The 22,868-nt window shown below is 33.4% G+C and overlaps 1 protein-coding gene across 4 annotated transcripts; it reads right to left on the reverse strand.

Moving 5' to 3' along the window:
• Nucleotides 1-5,394: 5,394 nt before the first annotated feature.
• On the reverse strand, nucleotides 5,395-22,249 carry LOC123705292 (PHD finger protein rhinoceros). Of its 4 annotated transcripts, none has more exons than XM_045654024.1 (6): nucleotides 21,972-22,249; nucleotides 20,800-21,121; nucleotides 19,300-19,494; nucleotides 18,983-19,199; nucleotides 16,245-16,434; nucleotides 5,395-16,165 (listed from the first exon to the last, which is right to left on the reverse strand). In XM_045654024.1, the coding sequence occupies exons 2-6, from the start codon at nucleotides 20,973-20,975 to the stop codon at nucleotides 9,258-9,260; spliced, it is 7,686 nt and encodes a 2,561-aa protein (XP_045509980.1). In that variant the 5' UTR covers nucleotides 20,976-21,121; nucleotides 21,972-22,249; the 3' UTR covers nucleotides 5,395-9,257. The 4 variants fall into 4 exon arrangements, with proteins under 4 accessions (XP_045509980.1, XP_045509982.1, XP_045509981.1 ...); XM_045654026.1 differs by lacking the exon at nucleotides 21,972-22,249 and adding an exon at nucleotides 21,719-21,770; XM_045654025.1 differs by lacking the exon at nucleotides 21,972-22,249 and adding an exon at nucleotides 21,486-21,769.
• Between the last annotated feature and the right edge of the window lie 619 nt (nucleotides 22,250-22,868).

Below are 22,868 nucleotides of genomic sequence, written 5' to 3' on the forward strand. Positions count from 1 at the left end.
TAATTTGAATAATATAATTATTTTCACAAAGCAAACAACTAATGACCTATTGAACCCCATAATTTGATGAGGCTAGTTTTTAGAACCTCACAAAATATAAACAGTATGTAAAACTAGCCTCATCAAATTATGGGGTTCTAGGTCATTAGTTGTTTGCTTTGTGAAAATAATTATATTATTCAAATTAAAAAAGTGATATTTTGGAATAAACATTGTTCTCTAAGGGAAAATAAAACAATTGAGTTTTCAGTCAACCTAAGAACTTAATACATCTTTGTAAATAAATTTCTGGACTGTCTGCAGAACTTGGCACACATTTAGATCTCATTTCTTTTTTTGGCAAATTAAGTCAACGATTGAACTCGGCTCCAATTTTTACATTTATGTTTTTGGTGGGATTTATTTCATGGTTATCTCTTGCTTCGAGGCTGTGTAAAAAAGTTGCCCGTTTTTTGTTTATATGATTTTAATGAAAAATGCAATTTTCGATTATCGATTCGATAGAATTCCCATGTCGCAATAATACCTTTTATATTTTTTTAAACAACGAATCAGCGATTTTTTTATTGTGAAATGTAGGTAAAATAAAATATTTTGATTGCTGTTTGCCAAAGTCTTTTGTCTTGATTAACAATAGTTATGAATAACTACTTACACATGTTGAATTCTCAGATTGTTATAAGTATGTTTTATTTCTTTCTACATAATACATAGACATTAGATAGACATAATTATGTAGGACCACTGTTAGTACCTAGTACTATGTAACCTGTATAATCGATGATAGATAGTCGCTTTAAAATGCCGGTGTGGGCTTATTATGTTGTCAGAATAAGAACTATAATAGGTACAAATTCTAATGTTCCTTAGAAGTCCGCAGTGAAATAAAAATTAGGAAACATGTATTTTTTACTAAATAATTGATGAAGCATTGAATCTAATTGGGCATTGGTACCCCTCTCGTATGGTCCGGGAGACAGGCGCCGGATAAGTGTATCATCGAACATGGTGACAGTCAGCTGCAGTTCCGATAGTCTCTTTTCCGGATTTATTATTTACACCCACTAATAACTACAATTAAAAAGCTGGCGTCATTAGTACAAGTGTTTATTTCACATCTTTGTATGACCAGCTGACGTAGAATCCACCAACCTATAACCACCTGACTTTTTAATTGCTTTAATTTCAAGCTGGACTAAATGACTATATTTTTGCTACGAAACGGTGGCTAAATCCACAAGCGGAGCTAAAGCTGACTGTCACCATGCTGGATGATACACGAACTTCTTAAACAATGAAAAAAATTAAAATCGTTTATTTAAAAACCGGCAACTACCTCGGAATTACACAAACAATACCTCCAAGGAAATGGCACGAAATCTGTGGCTGACTTTCCGCGCACGGCTTCGCGAAAATATGCAAAACTGATTATGTACTAATACAATATACCATTACATACTTACCTATAAAACTACACTAGTTTTTAGAGTATAGAGCAATTTCTAACAGAAAACGTAATCTATACTAATATTATAAAGCTGAAGAGTTTGTTTATTTGTTTGAACGCGCTAATCTCAGGAACTACTGGTCCGATTTGAAAAATTATTTCAGTGTTAGATAGTCCATTTATTGAGGAAGGCTATAGGCTATATTATATCATCACGCTAAGGCTGGTTGCAGAGCTTGACCGACCATCAGTGCGTACGTCAGTCGCGCTTGTCATATGTATGGAAATTCATAAAACCGTTCATAGCTAGACCGACCATACGCACGCGTATTGTCATGTGCATTAGTGTCATAGTCACACAATTGCTCATGCGTATCGTCAAGACCGACGGTACGCACTGATGGTCGGTCAAGATCTGCAACCAGCCTAAGACCAACAGGAGCGGAGCAATGCAGGTGAAACTGCGGGGAACAGCCAGCGATGTATATGGATATAAATATAGATGTCAAATTAAAAATAGAGGCAAAAAAGCTTTACATATACAAAATTATTCTCTTATTATTAGATAGTCGATATGACTATATGGTATCATTTACTAATGACTGCTAAAATCCGCCTACGGAACTCGAACAGTTAATGGGGCTTTTTTAAAATAAAATTGAGGATAATTATTGTTACGATATTCTACAGCTTTTCCATTTAAAATGCTAGTCCAACTAGATATTACCTGTTTCCTAATAATAAGCTAGGTTATTTTAAACTATAGCCTACTTATTGAAAACAACGTATCTATGTACTACAACAGAATAACTTTAAATTATATGGCTACAGAGGACATTTATTTTTATCATAAAATTTTATCATTTAGGTATATCTATGCTTGCTTTACAATTTTTACAATTGGTAACTTGGTGATTTGGCATAATTTGATGAACAATAAATTAAATATTTGATAGAATATTTCACTCAATACGAGCTGCAGAAAGACTTTTTTATAATTTAATAGATACTAAACTGGTCCGCCCCGGGTTCGCCCATGGTACCTACCTACATGTTTTGAGTTTTCGTTTTCCTCCATAAGAACCATCCTTAAAATCATAGGAAATTCAAAACTGTAGAGTGTATCTTTTATATTTTTTAAAAGAAAACTTGGGGAATGGTCTACAATAGACCTGAGGAAGGACATATGATAGGTTTCATCCCGGAAATACTACGGGAACGGGAACTATGCGGGGTTTTCTTTGATTACGCGGGTGAAGCCGTTGGCGGAAAGCTAGTCTACGAATAAATACAAATCATTCTAATGAAGACAGCTAAAATCCTGTCACAGCTTTTATTAATTTTTGTTGGCTCATTCACTTTTACTTTTAATATTTTTACCATAATTTTAACGTACTTAGTTAAGTATAAAAATAACACAAATTATTAAAGAAAATAAGTTTAGTAGGCAGGTATATTCCTTTGTCATCGCTGTAATTTGTTCTTAGTTATCGGGGAAATTTGTTATTATATATTCAAAGGTATGGTTTTTCCTTTGATTACAGTCGACGTATCGATTAGTAATTCCTTGTGGCAGCGATCGGGAATAAATTATACTCAACGATAACCTGTCCCGATAAATTGAATATGCCTATCTATATGGTACCTATATCCTAGTTAACGTGTGGGTGCCTTGGGCTTCTATATTATGTGAAAATATAATTAAAACTTTAACTTACCCGAAAATATCTTGTAGTCCCGTATTTACGTTCATAGTAACTGGACATTTTGTTTTATTTGTCATTAACAAAAAACTGTTGACAATTTTATTGAAGGAAAACTATGTGAACAAATATTTTTAGTATAAAATCATTCATACCTAATACATGACTTCAAGCACGCGGTTACTAACTTTTCGAAAGTGTGACTATAAGTCATTGTTATGCAAAAAATTAACTATAATTTCAAATTAAACTTGTATCAACTGAAGTATTGAAATCCTTTACACTCGATAATGTTGTAATCTAAAGATATGATACGAACACCGATAACATAAGAGTATTATAGATTAGTGTTTTAGAAAAGTACATACCTATTAATGAATTTTGTATAACAATAAAATGTTTAGGTACTTCTATTAATTAAAATTGAAAGGCAAAAATATAGAGTTCGGAGATGGTTTATTTATGAAGGATAATATTATAATTATGAAATTGGTTGGAAATTTTTGGAGTAGGTAACTACAACTACTTAGATACTAACTAGGTAGGTTATAAAAGTATAGTTACATTTTTGATTTTGAAAAGTTCTGTAACTTTTACTACTCTCTTTTGTCTACTTAACACAAAAAATCGATGAAGTGCATGTGAAATTGACTAGCTTTCCGTCCGCGGCTTCGCTCACTCAAATGGACCACCTTACATTAACGACTTAATATAATATGATATTAATTGATACGCAGGAATATCTGGCCACAATTTATTTTAGAAAAAAAAAAAATTCTTTAAAATGCTCTTACTTAGTATTACTTTTTAAAGATCTGTCGTTGTTGACCTCATTTAATTACAGATTCGCGATTTATCTCCACTACTTATATTTTTTTTATCCCCCGGTTACCTACATGTATGGATAGTACATACTATAGAAATCTAAATAACAGTGTTATCTTGTTATTTAGATTTCTATGGTCCATGCAAACGTAAATTTTATCAAATTGTTATTGACGCACATTCAAATAAACTGACAATTCGCCAAACAAATAAAATACTCACCATCAAGTAAAGATGAAATTTATAGAACAAATCTGAATATTTCGAACATTTTGAACTTAGATTTTGAAAGTAAAGGATTCAATTACCTATTTCGAAAATTAAATCTCCATTTTAACCGCTAGCGTACAGTTTTTAAAATATTATCTACATATAAATCAAAACAAACGTTTTCCAAAATAGATCAAAATAAATTCGCAATTATTTGGCGTGCATTCTCGGAACACGGATCGATCATATTGTTGTGACGTCAAAATGGCGTTCAAATCTTATGCCTCCAGTTATTAGTTTATAACAGTTTATAATGACTGTGGTTTATACGTAAGATGAAGATTGTAGATACCTCTTTGTTTGAAACAAGCCTAAAAAATAATACTTACTCGAGTTACTTGATTCTAATAAACGACTCGCCCACTGCAGCCTGTTTAATTTCTCTCAATATAATGACGATATACCGTCTAATTTATAAGGCTGACTTTGAACAGTTATAGTCTATACTAATATAAACACAGAAAACAATGTATAATTTAATATAAAAATTAATTGTGATTGAAACCACATACTTAGTTATTTATTGGTGCTATTAGTTTATTTTAAACGATATTGGTCTTATACCAACAAACTTATTTTTGCTTACATTTTGTTCGGCCCTTTGAGGGTGGTACATAATATTATGTACCTACTACTGTAATCTATCCCTGTACGTAATCTCATATAGACGTAATACAGACCTGCTCAGGAGGTTTTTGCGTGAAATAATATCAAACATCTATACATTCTTTCTCAAACTATCATGTAAAAAAATAATACTGTGTCGCGCGATTTCATCAGCGCCGGGCAAAAGCAAACATTTCTACAATTTGTTATTCTTGTACATAAGCCTACATCACTGCTAAGTATAATCAAAATCCGTTCAGTGATCTTATGCTGATGGAGTAACAAACTTTCACATTTAAGATATTGGTAGGATTACGAATACATATGTTATGATTTTTATAATAATATTATCTAGGTACATAGTATGTAGATTTTACTTTTTATTACTGATTAATTAAATTGAATTAATGCAAGTGATTTATTTATTTTTAGTCGTTTTCAGGAAGCACAACTAACTATTAATTCATTGAAAACTTATTCATGTATGTGTCAAGGAAATCACCTTAAATTATATTATGTGTAAAAAGAAATGAAAGATATGAGTAATTGATCTAAAAAATTTATTAATGAAGGAGGCGACTATGTGCACATTGAAACTTACAATATTTACAACACCCGCGTTACATTACATTATCCTTTTGCTACACATTGCTTTCTTTGCATCTCTCTTTCTGTCACTTACTCTTCTACACTGTACATAAGTAGTTTGTACAATTTATTCTTAAATTTAATTACTAACAATCTAAGTTTTTAAAACAATGGAAATATTCTTGATCATAATACTTATAAGGATAATGGTATTAGGTGTTAATCTCTCTTAAAGTTACACTTATGGACTAATACATAAATAATAATATATGTATTTAACCTAATGACTGTATTGAGTCATTCAGCCAAGTCAATTATATCTAACATTGATAATTTTTGCGACTGTGGCACACAAAATCATTTACATAGTAGATAAATATCATAATGAAAGATTGTCTCTCATCAACAGATACTACACAAACCATCACTGAGAGCTACCTGAGGGTCGGTCACTATCGAAAGCTTGTGACTACATTTAATGCTATAAAGTAATTATTAGGTTATTTCGAATGACTCGAGTAAGCTCCAAGGCAGTCTAGAAGCGAAGAGATCGGGGCGGCCTCTAGCGGCCCACACTACTGAGACTGCTACAAGTTATAACCTCTTACGTACATGTAACACATATAATATTTCAACAACACTCATTTTAACGACGCTTACAATATTAAAAGTAAAATACGATTCCAAACAACACTTACAGTAGTTAAAACTCGGTAAATTAAAATATAAAATCATACGCTCAAAGCTCAAATCTAAATAACACCAAATATATATAGTAGTACCAAAATCATTTAATATTTATCGCCAATTAATAGATTTAATTTATTTACATTGCAGAGATAACGTCATTATCAACGATTGGAATCTCGAAATACATATTACTCTAAATATTCTTAAAAATTAATATATATAAATTAAAACAAATCACAGTAATAAGGTAATGCTCGACAAACATTGAAGTGTGATGATTTTATATCTTGTGAAAACATTGTGCGTAGACAGGTGATATCAAATGTGATAGTGCCGAATAAACACTTTCAGTTTGATTTTGAAAGCAGCGTGTGTTGCGAGTGTAGAAATAAACATGAGATTTAACCAGAAGTAGGAAGACAATTTCAATGTGATTTTGTTGTTGAATTCACGATTCTTATTATTGGCATAAATAAATTTTAAATAATTATATATTATTATAGATTGCGATTATATTATTAATACATATGAACATTTCCTGATTGAAAAACAGAGAATATTATTGAAATTTTGAGATTTTTTTTACAATAGGCATCAACAAGCTCCCTTTATATTCAAAATCGTAAATAAACCCCTATAAAAAAATAACTATATTTCTGAAATTATTACTTTTTTTCATTTATTTATTTATTTACATGTCATCATTTCGTTGATTAAGCTGACATTCATAATTTTATATTATAATCGGTTTAAAATCAAAATATTTCGCCTGCGAATAGTTTTTTTTTAATATTAGCAAGTAAAGGTTAGCGGCCTGCAGAATGCAATCTATTATAATTATTCTTTCACTACATACCTGGTATCGCCTGCGACAAATTATTTTATAAATAAATACTAAAACCCCCCCTTATACTTAGTTTAAAGTATGTCATTTCTTTGATCAAAGCGAAAGATTAAGAATTGTAAAATCAATTACTATTGATTAAATATTTAAAACGTTTTACAGAAAACAGTCATCATCAAATATAAGATTCGTACTATTTGGGGATTAATCTTAAAATGTGTTTAAAAGTTTTACGTTAAGGTCAAGTAACTACAACTTGCATATTTAATCTAATAAAAAATACAACATGTCTTCGAACGCAAATTATTATTATCGAAGTGAAAATGTCGTACCTTCAATAAATAATTAAAAATAATTAACATAATTTACAATACGTCAAAAATGATTCTGTTTCTATTCAATGTATCGAGCGCAAGAAAATACCACTTGAAATTCGTGCACAATCTAGAAAGCCTATGAATGTAGGTGTACATAATATATTATTTATCATAAATCTACGCACACCTAGACAAATTGTGTGAAAAGAAATCTCAACCAGTCAGTATAAAAAATAATACTCATATAGTCGACAAAATATATTATTTACATTCAAATTAGTTTTTAAACTTTTATTTTTGTGAATGGATACAAATCATACAAAATTCTTAAAATAATAAATGCACACTTTAAAAGCCTTTCGATTTTCTCGTTACAAACAATAATAATTATATCCCAAATCGACATAACGGCATGTTTAGTAATTAAAATTTATATTTTCTAGGATTTTGTATAAAAATAAATATTTTAGTGTCATTCATTACACCATCTACGACTAAGATAGTAATTGTTCTAAAGTAACTGTAAATGTGTGAGGAAATGGATGCATTTTGAAGTAGGTGTAAGCAGCAAAGAATTGCATTTTGCAGATATAATATGCACGAATTTCTGTACAATTTGACATTAATTAACACATGACAGCTTATTATTACCACGTTTCAAAGATCAAATTCGATTAAACTACTTTTTTATATCGATGACATGTACAATGAAATGATAATCTTAGATTTCGATAAACATTGACAATGTATATTAACAAGAGGAAATATCAAAACTCAGGTTCTTTCTGATTAATGATCAATAAAACTATAAATTTACAACAGTGCAAAGAATTAACCACAATTCTGAAATTTCCTTCGTTATATTTGCTAAAATTGATTTTTAATAAATATGCTTTATTTACAAACTGATGAAATAACATTTAAGAGACGAGTTACACTTAACAAACATGCACTTAAAACTACTACCGGCCGTGAAGGTCGATTCAAACCTGACTATCCGATGAGTATTGGCAAATATTGCACATTCATTATTATTATGCATACAACATACGAATTCATAAGATAAGAATCTGACCTCAAATTCTCATTACAAAAAGTAATTTTTCAGTTACTCCTATTGATACACAAAAAGTGATATGCAAATAGACGAAATATTAATTTACAATAAAAATTATCATTATTAATTATATTCATTATAACATTGAAAAGGATTTGGATCATAAATTAATTAGATTATCGTTATTTGTGATTTATATGTGTAATGTGAATAAATTTAAAATTAGCTTCATATTAATAATTAATAAAAACATAATTCAGAACAGCAATAATATATATGTAAATTATAAAAAAAAAACATGCTAATATAGTAAAATTGAATTATTCTCCTATTCAGTGGCAATTGAAGACATTTAATATAAATGTTTCTGTATTCTATTACTTGTTTCAATGGGACAAATACAAAGTGTATAAATGGACAGTTAAAATGATTATGAATATATTTATAATTCATGTTTAAAACTTTCAAGTCATTTCTTGTCTTTTTTCAATATTATGTTTAAATAAAAATATATTATAATATAATGTTCTATATTACATAAAAGGGAGTTGGTAAAAATGAAGTAAAAAAATAATAAATACATACATAAATACCATTAAATATGATGTGAATGAAGTCATAGTCATCTGTTACAATTATGAAGCAAATTCATGAGATTCCATATTACGAGTCATACAGTTAATTGTATATAAATCTTATTGATTTAAATTATTTCAAATCACATAACATTGTGTATTCATTAAATACTCCGACATGCTTCGAATTATATTTAAGATATAAATTGAGCTTTCGTTTTATACAAATAAATAATTTACACTTAAAGGTAAAATTAAATTCCTGAAGTAACTATGTACAATAAAGGTTCACTCACAACAAGAAGAGTTTATAGTCCCGTCTTAAACTTGCCGTATCACCTGACGGCGGGCGGGTCGTCGGGCGCGGGCTCGGGCGCGCTGCCGCCGGCCTGCGCCTCCAGCGACGCCTGCTCCAGCCGCGCCTTCTTCATCACGTAGCCCGAGCCCTGCGAGCTGCGTTTTAAGCGGATGGGCGTCACCTTCTCGGTGCGTATCCGGCGCAGCGCGGCCGTGGAGTCGGAGAAGGGCGGGTCGATGGCGAGCGGGTCGGGCGCCTTGGGGTCGTAGTCGAACGGGTCCACCGTCGGCTCGGGCACCACGGCCGCCGCGCTAGCCAGCGCGCTACCGTCTCCCGGCTCCTGCTTCACTTCTTCCTCCTTTTGCCGCTTTATTTTTATTATTAACTTTGTCGCACTTTCACTTTCACTGTTCACCACTAATAGCTTCTCTTTATCACACTTTTTGTCCTTCTTTTTCTTTCCTTTGTCTTTTTTAGGCTTCTTGGGTTTCTTATCTTCTTCGAAGTCCGCCATTACCATGCGACGGTAGATCATACTCTCGCGTTTTAAGTCTTCCATGCTAGGCGTAGGTATGACTTGCGATTGGAGTCGCTTTTTGGGAGGTCGAAACTGGCATCCCGATGTATCCTCGGGCATCGATTGCACTATGTTAGATCCGATCTTAATCTTAAGTTTAGGTGCAACAGGTGAAGTTTCACTCGGTGAAGGAGGACTGGGCTTAGGAGGAGGAACACGCGCTCGTCTTTTTGGATACTGTCCTAACCCAGCTACGAATTTTGACAATTTAACATTATCTGACAGATCAATATCACTATTTAATTGCCTTAGTTCACGCGATAGCGCGCTGGACTTGCGCTTCTTCTTTTCCACGGTAGTTTCCGTCATCTTGTAATCCTCTCGTGTTGGTATACTAGTCATTGAAGCGACAGCTTTAGGTATTGTTATGACGGCTCTGGCTAATTGAGGCTGTGGTGCTACGGGAGGCGGCACGATACCTATGGTTGCAGTATTGGTTGGATCATCCATGTTCATGTCCTGAGTCCAATACTGCCGTAAAAGTTCTTTCTTACGCATACGTCTTAGGTTTGTGGAGCCTGTTGACGCAACTGAGCTTGTGGATACATTCAATAAGCTCGTATTAGGATCGTGTACTGGTACAGGTGGTTTTGGCACAACAGGTGGTGCAGAGCTGGCCGAGTAGTTTGCGTCTAAAAAGGGGCCTTTAATTTTTACTTTAAGTTGATTTCTTGAGTCTGATAATGACACTTTTGGTAACTGAGCCACCAAAGTTTCCTTATTGGCGTGATTGACTTGGGTATTGGATGTATCTGACTGTGATTCCGTTTCTGGATTGCTCGCCATTAACGCAGTGTGCAGTTGTTTTTCAACTTCTTCATCTATTTCAGCTAATTGTTGTTCAGCAGTTCCACTTGCGAAAGCTAAGAGATGGGTATGATAGACATCAGTAGTGGCAGCTGGAGGCTGGCTATCGATAGAATATGTACGCATATCAACAGGACCCGGAAGAACAGGTTGTACTTGTGAAAAACCTGTATGTTCCAAATTATTTTTATTTACTGGAGATTCTGGACCATCTTGGGGTTCTGGAGTTGGTGATTTATTATCTTTTCTTTCGATCATTACTTGTTGTGGATTTGGAGTGCGAGGAGATTGCGATGGCTCCTTATAACTATGTTCAGATTTACGATCATCTTTTACATCAATTGATTTACGCCTTTCTCTAAGTGCTTTTAAATCTACACCGTCATTGGCTATTTCTTCCTCAAAATCATATACAGTTCCAACAAGTTTACTTTGAATCGAATTTCCCATATAGTGAGATGCAGGGAAGTTATGAGCTCCTTGGCCGCGGCTCTTCGAACGACCTCGTCCCCTTTGACTTCTATTATTTTTGTTGCTTATTCTCTTTGTTGCTTTTGTTACCTCAGTCTGTTTTGGTGATATTCCGGGGCTTTTACCAGGTAATTTTGGCGGCAAAGGTTTTATTACTTTGGCAGGCGATTTTGACTCTGGTATTTGTAAATTAATCAAATTTTCCGCATTTTCATTTAGTTTGGATGCATCTCTTGTATTACTTCCCTCGGTAAATGAACCCACACTTATGGTGGGACTGGAGGGCGCAATCGATGACATTTTATCACTGCCTGTTACATCGATATCTTCAGACGGCGAATCTATTTGTTTTGATGTCGGCGATGAAATCATGGCGCGTGTAATAGCAATATTCTGAGAAGAAGATGTGAAAGCAGCACAAATACTCGAAAATACAGGTTTTGGTAATGGCGGCATCAATGGTGGTGCAGAGTAGGATAAAGTAGGATATATTCCTGGCGCGGGAGATGGTAAGGTTAGTTGTGAAGAAGGACATGCTCCTGGAGCAAACAGTGGTAGAGCCAATGGTGCCATATAAGGAGAAGGACTTGGCGCATAATTAGCATATTGATTCAGCGATAACGCCGGATCTACGTGATAGGCGGGCATTGGTGGGTATGGTTCCATTTCAGTTATAGCGCCACTTTGATGGGGATCTCGAAGATCTCTAGTATCTCGTGGATCTGAGCGACCACATGTAGTTAGATGCAAATTATTCTTTTGAGATCCAAGGGATGCTTCTGAATTTGTGCTCGAGGTTGAAGATCTCCTGGTTGCTATTTTGCTTTCCCGCCATTTTGCATCATTACATATGTATGGAGAGGTCAAAGTTGCAATCTCTGAGTTTAAAACAGAATTATTATTGTCATAGGTTGGATGGTCTGGTATCAAATCATTGTTGTCAATTGAGTGGTCAACTACTGATATAGACTGGGAATCGTCACTTTGTTTTGACAATGATATATTATCTCCAATTTCAGAAGCAGAGTGCATATCAGATTTAACTGTGGAGGGTTCCTTTAAGTCCTCATTAAATGAAGCAGTATCATCATACTTTCTATCATTAGTATGTTCTGTATGAGATTCGTGTTTAGACCCCATGGAGTCCATCGATTTTTCATTTGTTGTTCGCAGAATGTTATGATCATTTTGATGAAAAAGTGTGGAATTTGTTGTAAGCATTGCTTGGGGATTTTGAGGTGATTGGGGAGTCAAGTTATGAAGGGCCTCAACTGTTTTTGGAATATGATTGTGTGTTAATGTTTCGTTTACCGAGCTATGTTTTTCTTCTTCATTAATTAAATTTATAGAACTGTCCTTAATATTGCCATGATCACTCTTAGGTGTGCAAATACCAATCAGATCAATAACCATATCCTTATTTTCATTTGTAAAACTCTCATCCGGTACTAAGTTCTCTGGTTGTGCTTTCTTGTTACTTAGCTGCATTCTGAGTCTATCAACCAAATTTAATGTTTCCTGTGCACCCTGTTCCTTTGAATCTTCTTTTAATATGAATTCCGAATATGATGGGAATACGTCAATTTCATAATGTTCATTTTCTCGAGGCTGTGGCGAGAACATATTTCTATTGGGAAAAATATTGACGACAGATGGTATCTTAGCACTCTTTGATATTTCTACTCCTTGAACATGACTAGCATCCTGTGTAATAAATTTCTTATCAATGGGGCGTTTCCTACTATTTCGCGACATGGGATTATCTACATCAATAGAATCAATTGTATTTGTTCTTGCATCCATGGGTGTCTTTGGTGATTTTATCATAGTGTTTTCATTGAGATTTGCTTGTATCTTAGCTATCATTCTTATACTACTTCTGTCTGTAAAATCTGCATCAAGTGATTTATCCTCTGTCATATACTTTTCGTGATCACCTGGCTTTTCAACTGGAGGTGGATGTATGTGTGGACTTGGAGCCTGTGATAACCAGGTTTCATGAGTATTAATAGCATCATCTTCAAAGTTATCTACTGTTTCTTTAGGAGGCGATAGATTTGTTGTTGTTGAAAACGCGTGATTACTTGATGATTTATTTTCGGCCTCAATTTCAAAAACTTTTGTATCATCAGAAATTTTCTCATCCTTAACTTCTTCCTTTTGATTATTAAACTCTTCCGGGCTTAACATTTTATCAGATATTTTATCATCAGCTATCACCATATTCTCTGAAACAGATACATCAGATTTGATACTTTGATCAATTATAGCAATTTCCTCTTTAGTTTGTTCCTCTACCGCCTCGTCCGTTTGCCGTTTCGTAATTGTAGATTCAACGGACTTACTGCTCTCTTCGGTATTTTGTTTTGGCGAAGAGGTATGTTCGAGCTCCCGAGATGATTTTCTTGCTCTGGTATCAGACTTATCAGACATATTTCCGCTTGCAGTAGTGCTTCTGGTCCGAGCACGCGCGGCGGGAACCGTGTTGTTGGGTCGACTCGATTCCTCTCTTTCAGTAGTCGGTGATGAGCCCCCACACTCGGACCTCCGTTCGGAAGTTTTAAGCTTCTTGTCTGGAGTCTTGTGAGGGGACTCTTCTGTAACAGTCTTGGCTTTTCTGCGTCTGCGAGGACGCGTAATAGAGTATCGGGATCCCTTCGAACTATCGGAATCACTAGAGGCACTAGTTGAAGACAATGGTCTTGACACCTTGTCGAGAAAGGGCAAATCCACTGTCGGTCTAGATACATGTGGTGAAAACATCGAAGGTTGCCTCGGAAATGGCTTTATTTCGCGTGCTTTAGCTGTAGGCTTTATACTTGGCTTTTCTTTAATTTCATCAGAACTAGACGATGAAGAATAGCTGCTGCTACTTGAGTTAGATGAGGAACTTGAACTTTCTTCTTTGACATTTTTAGTACTTTTTGCGTCATCTTTCTTTGGAGATTTTGACGTATTTAGTTTATCAACATCTTTCTTTTTGTCAGCATCAACTGTTTCTACAACTGGAGCTTTAGACCCAAGGCCACTCTTAATATGTGCTGCCGCTTTTTTCGCAGCCTGTCTTTGTGGGACATATGCAATGGTCTCTTTTTGATCTTTTGATGATTTCTTTCTGCCAACTTTTGCAGGTTTTGGATCCTTAATTTCTTTACCCTTAGCCTTGACTTGACTCGTTTTTTGTTTATTTTTAGCATCATCACTACTCATTGGCTTCTCTACACAAGTTTCATCTTTCTTTGATGTAGTAGTAGAGCGCATATTTTCAGAAGCCTTCTTAGCAGCTTGGCGTTGAGGAACAATTAAATCTGTTGGATTATCTTTTTGTTTAGCAATTTTAATATTTTCCTTATCTTTTGCTTCATCATCAGACTCAATAGATTTATTTAATACTTTCTTGTCTTTATTAATCTGTTTTCTACCTCTCTTTCTAGGTGAAGGTTTGGGATCTGCTGATGTTTTGTTTTCAGGTTGGCTAGGAATGAACTCTTTCATTGCTGCCTTTGTTCTAGGCAATGATTGTAAAGAATCATTTTCAGTTGGAGATTTATCAACTTTGACCTTTGCCTCTTTTACACTTTCACTGCTATCAGAATAAATATCAACTGGAAATTTATTGTTTCGAGTAGATCTTATTGGAATTAATTCATCACTATCTGACCCAGAATCTCCTGCTCTACCAGCAGCCATTTCTTTCTCCATTTGTTGAAGTGTCTTACTACCTGATTGATCTTTCTTTTGGCGTGTTTTTACAGTATCCTCTTCTGAACTACTTTCCACAATTGCTTTTGATTGTGGTACTTTCTTCTTCCTCTGATCGCACTTTTTAGGTGATTTTTTCCCTTTTCCTTTGGGTGAAACTTTCTTCTTTGAAGAGTTTAATTTCTTTGCATCATCATCTGTACTTGACCCTATGGCTCTTCCTCGGTATTTACTAGAACGACTAATTTCTGCACCACTTTCTTCACTAGAGAGACCTGTATACACACCACCTCTACGAGATCCATTGACATAAAGCTTTTTGTAAGGATTTGTTGACTTTGCACCTCTAACGAGACCATTTCGATCTTTCTTTTTATCGTCACTAGATTCCTGTGGAGCTATTCGCGCAAGGAGATCATCAAAGTCATTTTCATGATCAGGAGCATTTGGACCAGAGTATAATCTGTCGTAAATAGAAGGTCCATGATTTGCCTCAATAATAGCCGACAATTCGGGCGCCGATATAGTAACCTCTGCTGATAACACAGCAATTTGTTTGTGAAATGTTTGTTCGCGCATCCGAAAATAGGATCGTGAAAGTTTTTCTCGCCTGCTAACCATATAACATAAATTTCGTACTCTCTCTAAATCTTGACGAAGTTGAACAAACTTCTTCATCTTCTCTAGATCAGCTTGTTCTTGTCTATGAGTTAATAATTCATTGTTGTCAGATTTTGGCGGTAGAAGCGGGCGATTGTGACAAGCCCTTCTTTTCAACTTCCAATAGTTATAAATGTAACTTATGGCATCTTGGTCAACATCAAGATGAGAGCTAATATCGTTGATACCAATATGCTCATCAAATTCAGCTTCAATTTCTTGCAGGCGAGCTGCTCTAGCTTGGCTCTTTTCCTCTGAAGTCATGTCTTTACGACGCTTTCTTTTGGATTCCTCCTCTTCTTCACCAGAACCAGTACACTTTTCTTTTTTAGAATTCACACTATGCTTTTGACAATATGACCGTAATTTAACACCATCATCAGCATTTTCATCTTCAATAATTGCACGCATTTCTAGCCCATGTTTAAATGCACAAGTCACATGATAAGCTGTTTTACAAGTCTTTACAGAGCACTGTATGCAGGCTCCTTTTCGCTCACGGCACAAAACACAAACTAAGGACCAGCGTGACTGGGGTATTGATCCTATTTTTGTAATAGGCTCCATTTTTTCGGCACAACCAATAGACACTTCCGGTATCCAAAGAACACAACTGACATGAGCCCACTTATGACCAGAAGGAGTGCACTTCATGGCACCACTTACATTTGGGCACAAAACACAGTCTGGTTTGACACCGGCTCGGCACGGGCGACATAGCCACTGTCCTGTAACAAAAATAAACTCGTGTTGAAAAGTGATTTGTTATTCAGATATTATAATAGCATGAACACTTACAAAACTTACCCTCTGGAATAACAGTAATGCCATAACATGCTTGGTGCACGCAGATGTTACATTCATCACAAAACACCATTTCATTACCATCCTCTGAATCAGGAGATCTGCACACATCACATATGACATTCTCGTCATATTCCAGTCCCAAACCCTCTTCAGATTTTATAATTGACTGAATCTTCTCCCATGTCCGTACCTGGAGACAAAAAATATTTCATCAAACACATGTCACATAATACAGTTGATGTTTATCTATACAATTATTTATTTAAAAAATCTTCCTCCTCTCACTCAGTCTTGTAAAAATTAGTATATTTTTATATTAACATACAATTTTGAGTACTAAAGAAAATAATACAGTGTTTAAAATGTATAGAATTTCTTAATATTAACTTTGCTTGCTTCTTCAAAATGAAAAATATGTATGTTGAAAACATGTTATTCACATTATTATGTCTTAGATTGAAATTTTCTATGATTTGTCAGGATGTGGGTTGTTTAACATATGTACCACCATTCATTAAAAAACTCGTAAAGTTGTATTATATATTTATAGATTGTTAATAAAAGTTGTTATTTTTATTCTATTGATTTTTAAGTGATGAAGTGAGAATTTGGTAGGGGGGTCATAACAAACTGCAGTTTTTGTATCACACCTCTCATTAAATTGTAAAAAAATACATCAATTTCTTATGTATTTATCATTGTTGTCCTTAACCTGGCAGTTAATAAATGCCTTCCTCTTAAAATGTGACTTCTTTGAACTAGAAGAATGGTAAGTAGTTGTTTTCAACAGCCTAACCTTATGTACTTTGATTTTCATACAAAATATTTACAGGCTTCAGAAAAATTGGTAAGTCAACAGACTTCATGCTCAGTTCAGTCAGTCCACAGAAAACCATGCTTATGTCTGTTTTAACCCAACAGAGTTAAAACACACTTAAGCGTGATTTTCTTCTTGAATCACCTTTGCCGCGTGTGGTGGCGAATTGTCGGCAGAAAGATGACATTAACGAGTGCTGGACACTTACTTCTCGACTTTCCCTAACTTTTCCAGGTGACAGATAACATTAATTTTTTATTTTATTATCTATTTATTTATTCTTAACCCTACAATAGCACATCAGTACAATTTTAGAGTTCTATTTCTGAGGACTTTTTTTAATTACACATCAAAATTCAATACCATATTTATTATACAATGTATACAATGTAAAATTTAGATTTCATAGGAAAAATAACACCTAAAAGTCGACAGAAAATAAATAAAAAATAGAAATATTACAAGGAAATATGAACCGATAGAGGGCTATCGGTTCTTATTTTAAAGTCATATAACCAGAACAGAATTTAAAAAAACTTCTACCATCTTATTCGGTTCTCAATACTTTACCATATACTGCATTTTCGCCTTGTTTCAATTCCAGAACATATAAACTTTTTGGCTCCCCATTTCAGAGGAAACAGTTTAAAATAAAGTGTATTAACGATAGACTAATGGAAACCTCAAATAACAAAGATATTGATGAATACAAAATCTTGGTGTCAAGGTAGTTTATAGTGTCTGAATTTTAATGTTAGAGTCTACATAGCTGTGTTAGTTGCAAGTCGTCTTTCGACCTAAGTGTAGTATACCTATACAGTATACATACTACTTTTCTTAGATTATCAGTTTTTCTTTGCAGGTTTCAGTCATAAGAATGATCCGAGTTCTGTATAGTAAAGCAAATTATTTTCAGAACATAGCACAACTTATATTATGCTTCTTTACTTTTTTCTTTATTCAAAAGATTTTTTTTTGTTCTTTCACACTATTATCATCTGAGACACTATTGGCTCCAGTGGGCCTCAGCCTGGGTCAATGTTAACTTCCAGCATTCCCGGTGTTTGGCCTGGTATTTTTTACTTTTACACCAATAATTTTTAAGCTTTATTCAACGGCCTCTAATCAACAGAGGTCTGGTCGTCTTAGATTTCTGCGCCTATCTCGTTTTTCATCAACTTGGCATAAAGTTGCTTGGTTATCGCCCAAGTTTCTTCATTTTTTCAACTTTATCAATTTAGTAATATAGCTTAAATTTATAGCACAGCAATTATTGTCAATCCAGGTAGCTGAACTTTAATCTATTATTATACTAATAGAAACTTCACAAAGGTGGAGCAAATATCATAATATGGGCATAAAAGTACATATTATGTACCTGTAACTTTTACAATCTCATAATATATAATTAGAATCAAGTAAAGTCCAACCTTTTGCTTTGCAACCTGTTAATAAAGGCCAACTGTTCTATTAAGACTAAATAAAACTCCATATAGGCCACACTTGGCCATCATAGTGGATTATGGCTGGACCCCTTACAGGAAACCCGTGTCCCAGCATTGGGAATGTATATAGGCTGATGATAATTAAACTAAAAATTGTTATATGACAATCCACTATTAAACCTGCTAAATAAATGTTGATCTACAACTTAGCCACTCAATTTTAAGTCAAGGTATCTTTTTTATGTCCTGTGTTCCTTTGTATGGTGATTTTTATTACAATTATTTATTTCTTATATCTTACCAGATAATCAAAATATTACATTATTTTATTTTTTCTTGTGATTCATGAAAGAAATACCGATATTATTCCACAGAAAGGTAAACACCAGTTTGAAAGATTTGTATAAGATATTTATGTCATGTTGACATGACATACTTTAAGCAATAAACCCTGTTATATGTATAAATAAACCTACCTCTAATTCTTCAATCACTTTTTCAAGTTGATCTTCTGTAATGGCTGCTGCACCAGCTCTTGCACGTTCTGCGTTCAACAACTTCAGCCAAGCTGTATCCATGGCATCGAGGTCATAGCCACAAGCAGCCTCTGCCTGTGTTGGTGTTGTACTGAGCAAATGTTTGTCTGCTTCATAGTGGGCATCTCTGGTAAGATGAATGTATTTGTCCTTGGGTCTATAAAAATAGGTTCACAATTTAAGTGAAATATATTTTAAAAAAATATTAAAATAAAAACTTAAAACACTTGAAACAGTCAAGACTGCTTCCTACTTACAGTTTAAATTCAACAAAGTTTGGTGGCTTTGGGTTTTTAATGATTTTGACTTTTGGTGCTGGCAAAGAATCAGGATTGACGGGTACTTGTACCCCTCGCTCCCAATCTTGCTTCCAAGTATCTGTGATAATCCAGTAATCACTCGGTGTTAGTGGCTCAGAATCAGCTAGTTTCATCATAGAGATGAAATCTTTCCTGAAATTTTTATGAAACAAAACTGTTACGAATGGCTCAACGTTGTCATGCCTGCACGTGAAATGATTGAAATACAATATATTTTCTTACAACACTTGCTTTGCTTCAAATTAGAAAAATTTGAGACATTTTATTAATGAAATGATATATGTACATACAAATGTTCTAAATTATAGTATACATTCTGAAATGATAAAACTTAGTGACAATCCTTATTTTCATGATGAATTTTAAATACAATAGCAGATAATCTTCACTATAAACTATCAATAACGTATTATGTTTTACAAATGAATAAGCAGGTTTAATACATATTTTTAAACATAAGAAATATATATCGCACTTACTATTACAATGCCTTTCTATTAAAACATAACTTGCTATTTTTACAATTGTTAACTAGTTAACAGATTGCTGGTACACTTCAAATGATATGATGATAAATTCTATTTCCTTCATGTTAATATGATGCAGAGAAAAATCCTAAAGTCATCATGGAACATACACAAACATTTGTGTTTTTAATTTATTTATAACTCTCAATACCAACTATTAAATGAAATCCTTACAATTTATTAAAGAAGTATTTATGGAATGGAGTGAAGTAAATTGCTTTTTAAAATGATGGCATTGGATCATCATTTTAATTCATCAATAATTTTAAATAAATTGCTAAAAAAACTATTATACCTAGCTATGCTTTGACAAAATACAATTGAAAACATTTAAAGAAGAAAGCATCTTTTGTGTTTATATTTCATTATTTGTTCAAATAATTTTATAAAGAAAGTTGAATTATTTATTACAATCTTCTTATTTGTGTATAATAAACACACAAATTAGTTCATAATCAAAATTAACCTTCCATTTTATAAATGAAAAGTAGATGGCACTAAGAGTTAAATGTTAAAATTAATGGTAAAATTAAGTTCAATTGCTGAGCAAGTAATATTAAATTGTATACAAATATAATTCAAATTGCATCAGCTTATAAAGTGAAAGAAAATTTTAAAAACAATTTATTATATATGATAATAATAATAAGTATTGGTTATATTTTTAAAATTTCCTTCATTCACATAAATAACATTTGCATTGCATTTCACATGATACATAAATAAATACAATAAATACTTATAATTAAGAGCAAATAGCATTTTGCCATTATATTATTTGAGATACATTTCACAATTCACTTGTTTAGGAACAATTGCATATGCATAAAACATAGTATTATTATAACACATGTATTTTGTATCACAATATTATTTAAAAATAAAGCACTTCATAAAAAGGAGCACAAACCTGAATAGTTCTGCAGGTGCCTCAGAGGCATTTCTGTTATAAATGGATGACATCTTGAGGTCACTCACAGGCCGAAGCTGCCAGAGGGCGTCTTCAGACTCCACTCTGCGGCGCTTGGATGTGCCTGCTTCGTCCCCGCGGACCCCACTTGTCCGCTTTGTGCCTCTCAACGACATCTTTAATAGTTTTTTTTCACAACCTACATGTTCACGATCCCCACACTACTTTACACTTTGAGCGTGGTAATAACATTGTGTAAAATGTCACATAGTTTGCTACATAATGGTACTTCAATTTGCCACAAGACACCAACAAGTACAGCCTGAAATACAAAAATAAGTAACCAATTACTTTCAGGGTCCAGAGGTAGATGTAATAATTCAATTGAGTATAATAACGATTATTTTGATATATTCCTACTTTTTAATACATCCCAATTGTGATAATTAAGATTTTTAAGAGCAAACATTTTTCAGTATAATTACATGTCCAGTAATGGATATACTTTATCTTTTCTACTAAATCAAAGGAAATTAACTTTAAATCCAACTTTAACCACAGAAATTCGCATAATTATCTATGTCTTTTAGCTTACTATATCGAAAATATTTTTGACGTAAGAAACAAAATGTCAACTTGTTAAGTGCAATATTTAAACAACGATTACAGAAAAGTGTATCAAATACCTGTTGTTCTTAAAATCTTAGCAATGATTCATTATTTTAGAATAAACGAGGGAAATGATTATTAATTTCATTTGACGTTTCACTATTGCATGAGTAAAATGTATGGCGGGCCAGAGTATCGTACTCCATGGGACTATCGAACACAAACGAAGCAATTGTTGTATTTATGCAGATAATCACACGGGTAAAAAGAAATCATACGTAAAATAATAACACTGGACACGAAACTATACCAGTAATTTCTTTTTGTGGAACATTAACAGTAAATATTTATCACAAAGATATTCTCCATTGAAACTACATAACAAAATTGACAACATAGATAGCAGCACTGTATTGTTGCCAGATTGACGTTAGTCCTACGCATCATTTTGTTCAACTACATTTCAATAAACCTATAGATATGTATATGTATATCATACTCTGGTCGATTTTACATTATTTTATGCATACTAAATACTTTTAAAAAGGTTTTAATGTACATACATTTTCTGTATAAACAATTTGGCGCCATTGATCCAAAATCCACTGAGATCACGTGACTACATACGAATCACTAACGCAAGCCAAGTAAAATGGCCAAAACGCACATCGAGTTCATTGAATGTCATAGGTTCCGAACGGCACTTGCTATATAGCGTGAACATTTAGATGAAATTATCTTTTCATTGCATCGGATAACAAATTATTCACAAACACATAATAAATAAGCATAAAATTAGTAAATATGTAACACAAATATTAAATTTTACATGAACTTTCGGTGAGAGATATCAATAAGAAGTTACGGAAATTAGTCACTAGTTGGCGCTCGCGCCTGGTGAGCTATAGTTGATTACCAATTGCCATTATAAAAAATATAGACTGAATTATGCATCCTTTTTGTTTTTGAGTACATTCATGCAGTTATTTGTGCGTTAATATAAGTGAATATACAATATATCACAAAAATATTTGATCTAACACTTTTATTTTCGAAATACACAATTCAGCTATTACTGAAAAAAGTAATTAGAAAATGTACGATTTCAATAAAATGTATTTTACTCAATGTTTTACACGTATAAAATAAGTTAATTTGCTTACATGCATATGACTGCCTATTTTGCTCCAAAATCTACAATCTCTGTAACTGTTTCAAAATAATTTTAAGAAATGGAAACATTGTTCAAAAAATTTACAGAATCGATACCTACGTCATATACAATATACATAGTGTTGCTAGGTAGTTTAATTAAGCCCTAGCGAAACTTAAAATGTAGAATACCTACTACTACACTTCATTGTGCTTCATACCTACTAGGTATGTAGTGGTAACTCAGTGAATTCTATTCGGTCTAATCGGAGGTAGTTTATGCTTCATGACTGTGCTTCATGAAGTAG

Source organism: Colias croceus, chromosome Z (genome assembly GCF_905220415.1).
Source record: "Colias croceus chromosome Z, ilColCroc2.1".
NCBI lineage: Eukaryota > Metazoa > Arthropoda > Insecta > Lepidoptera > Pieridae > Colias > Colias croceus.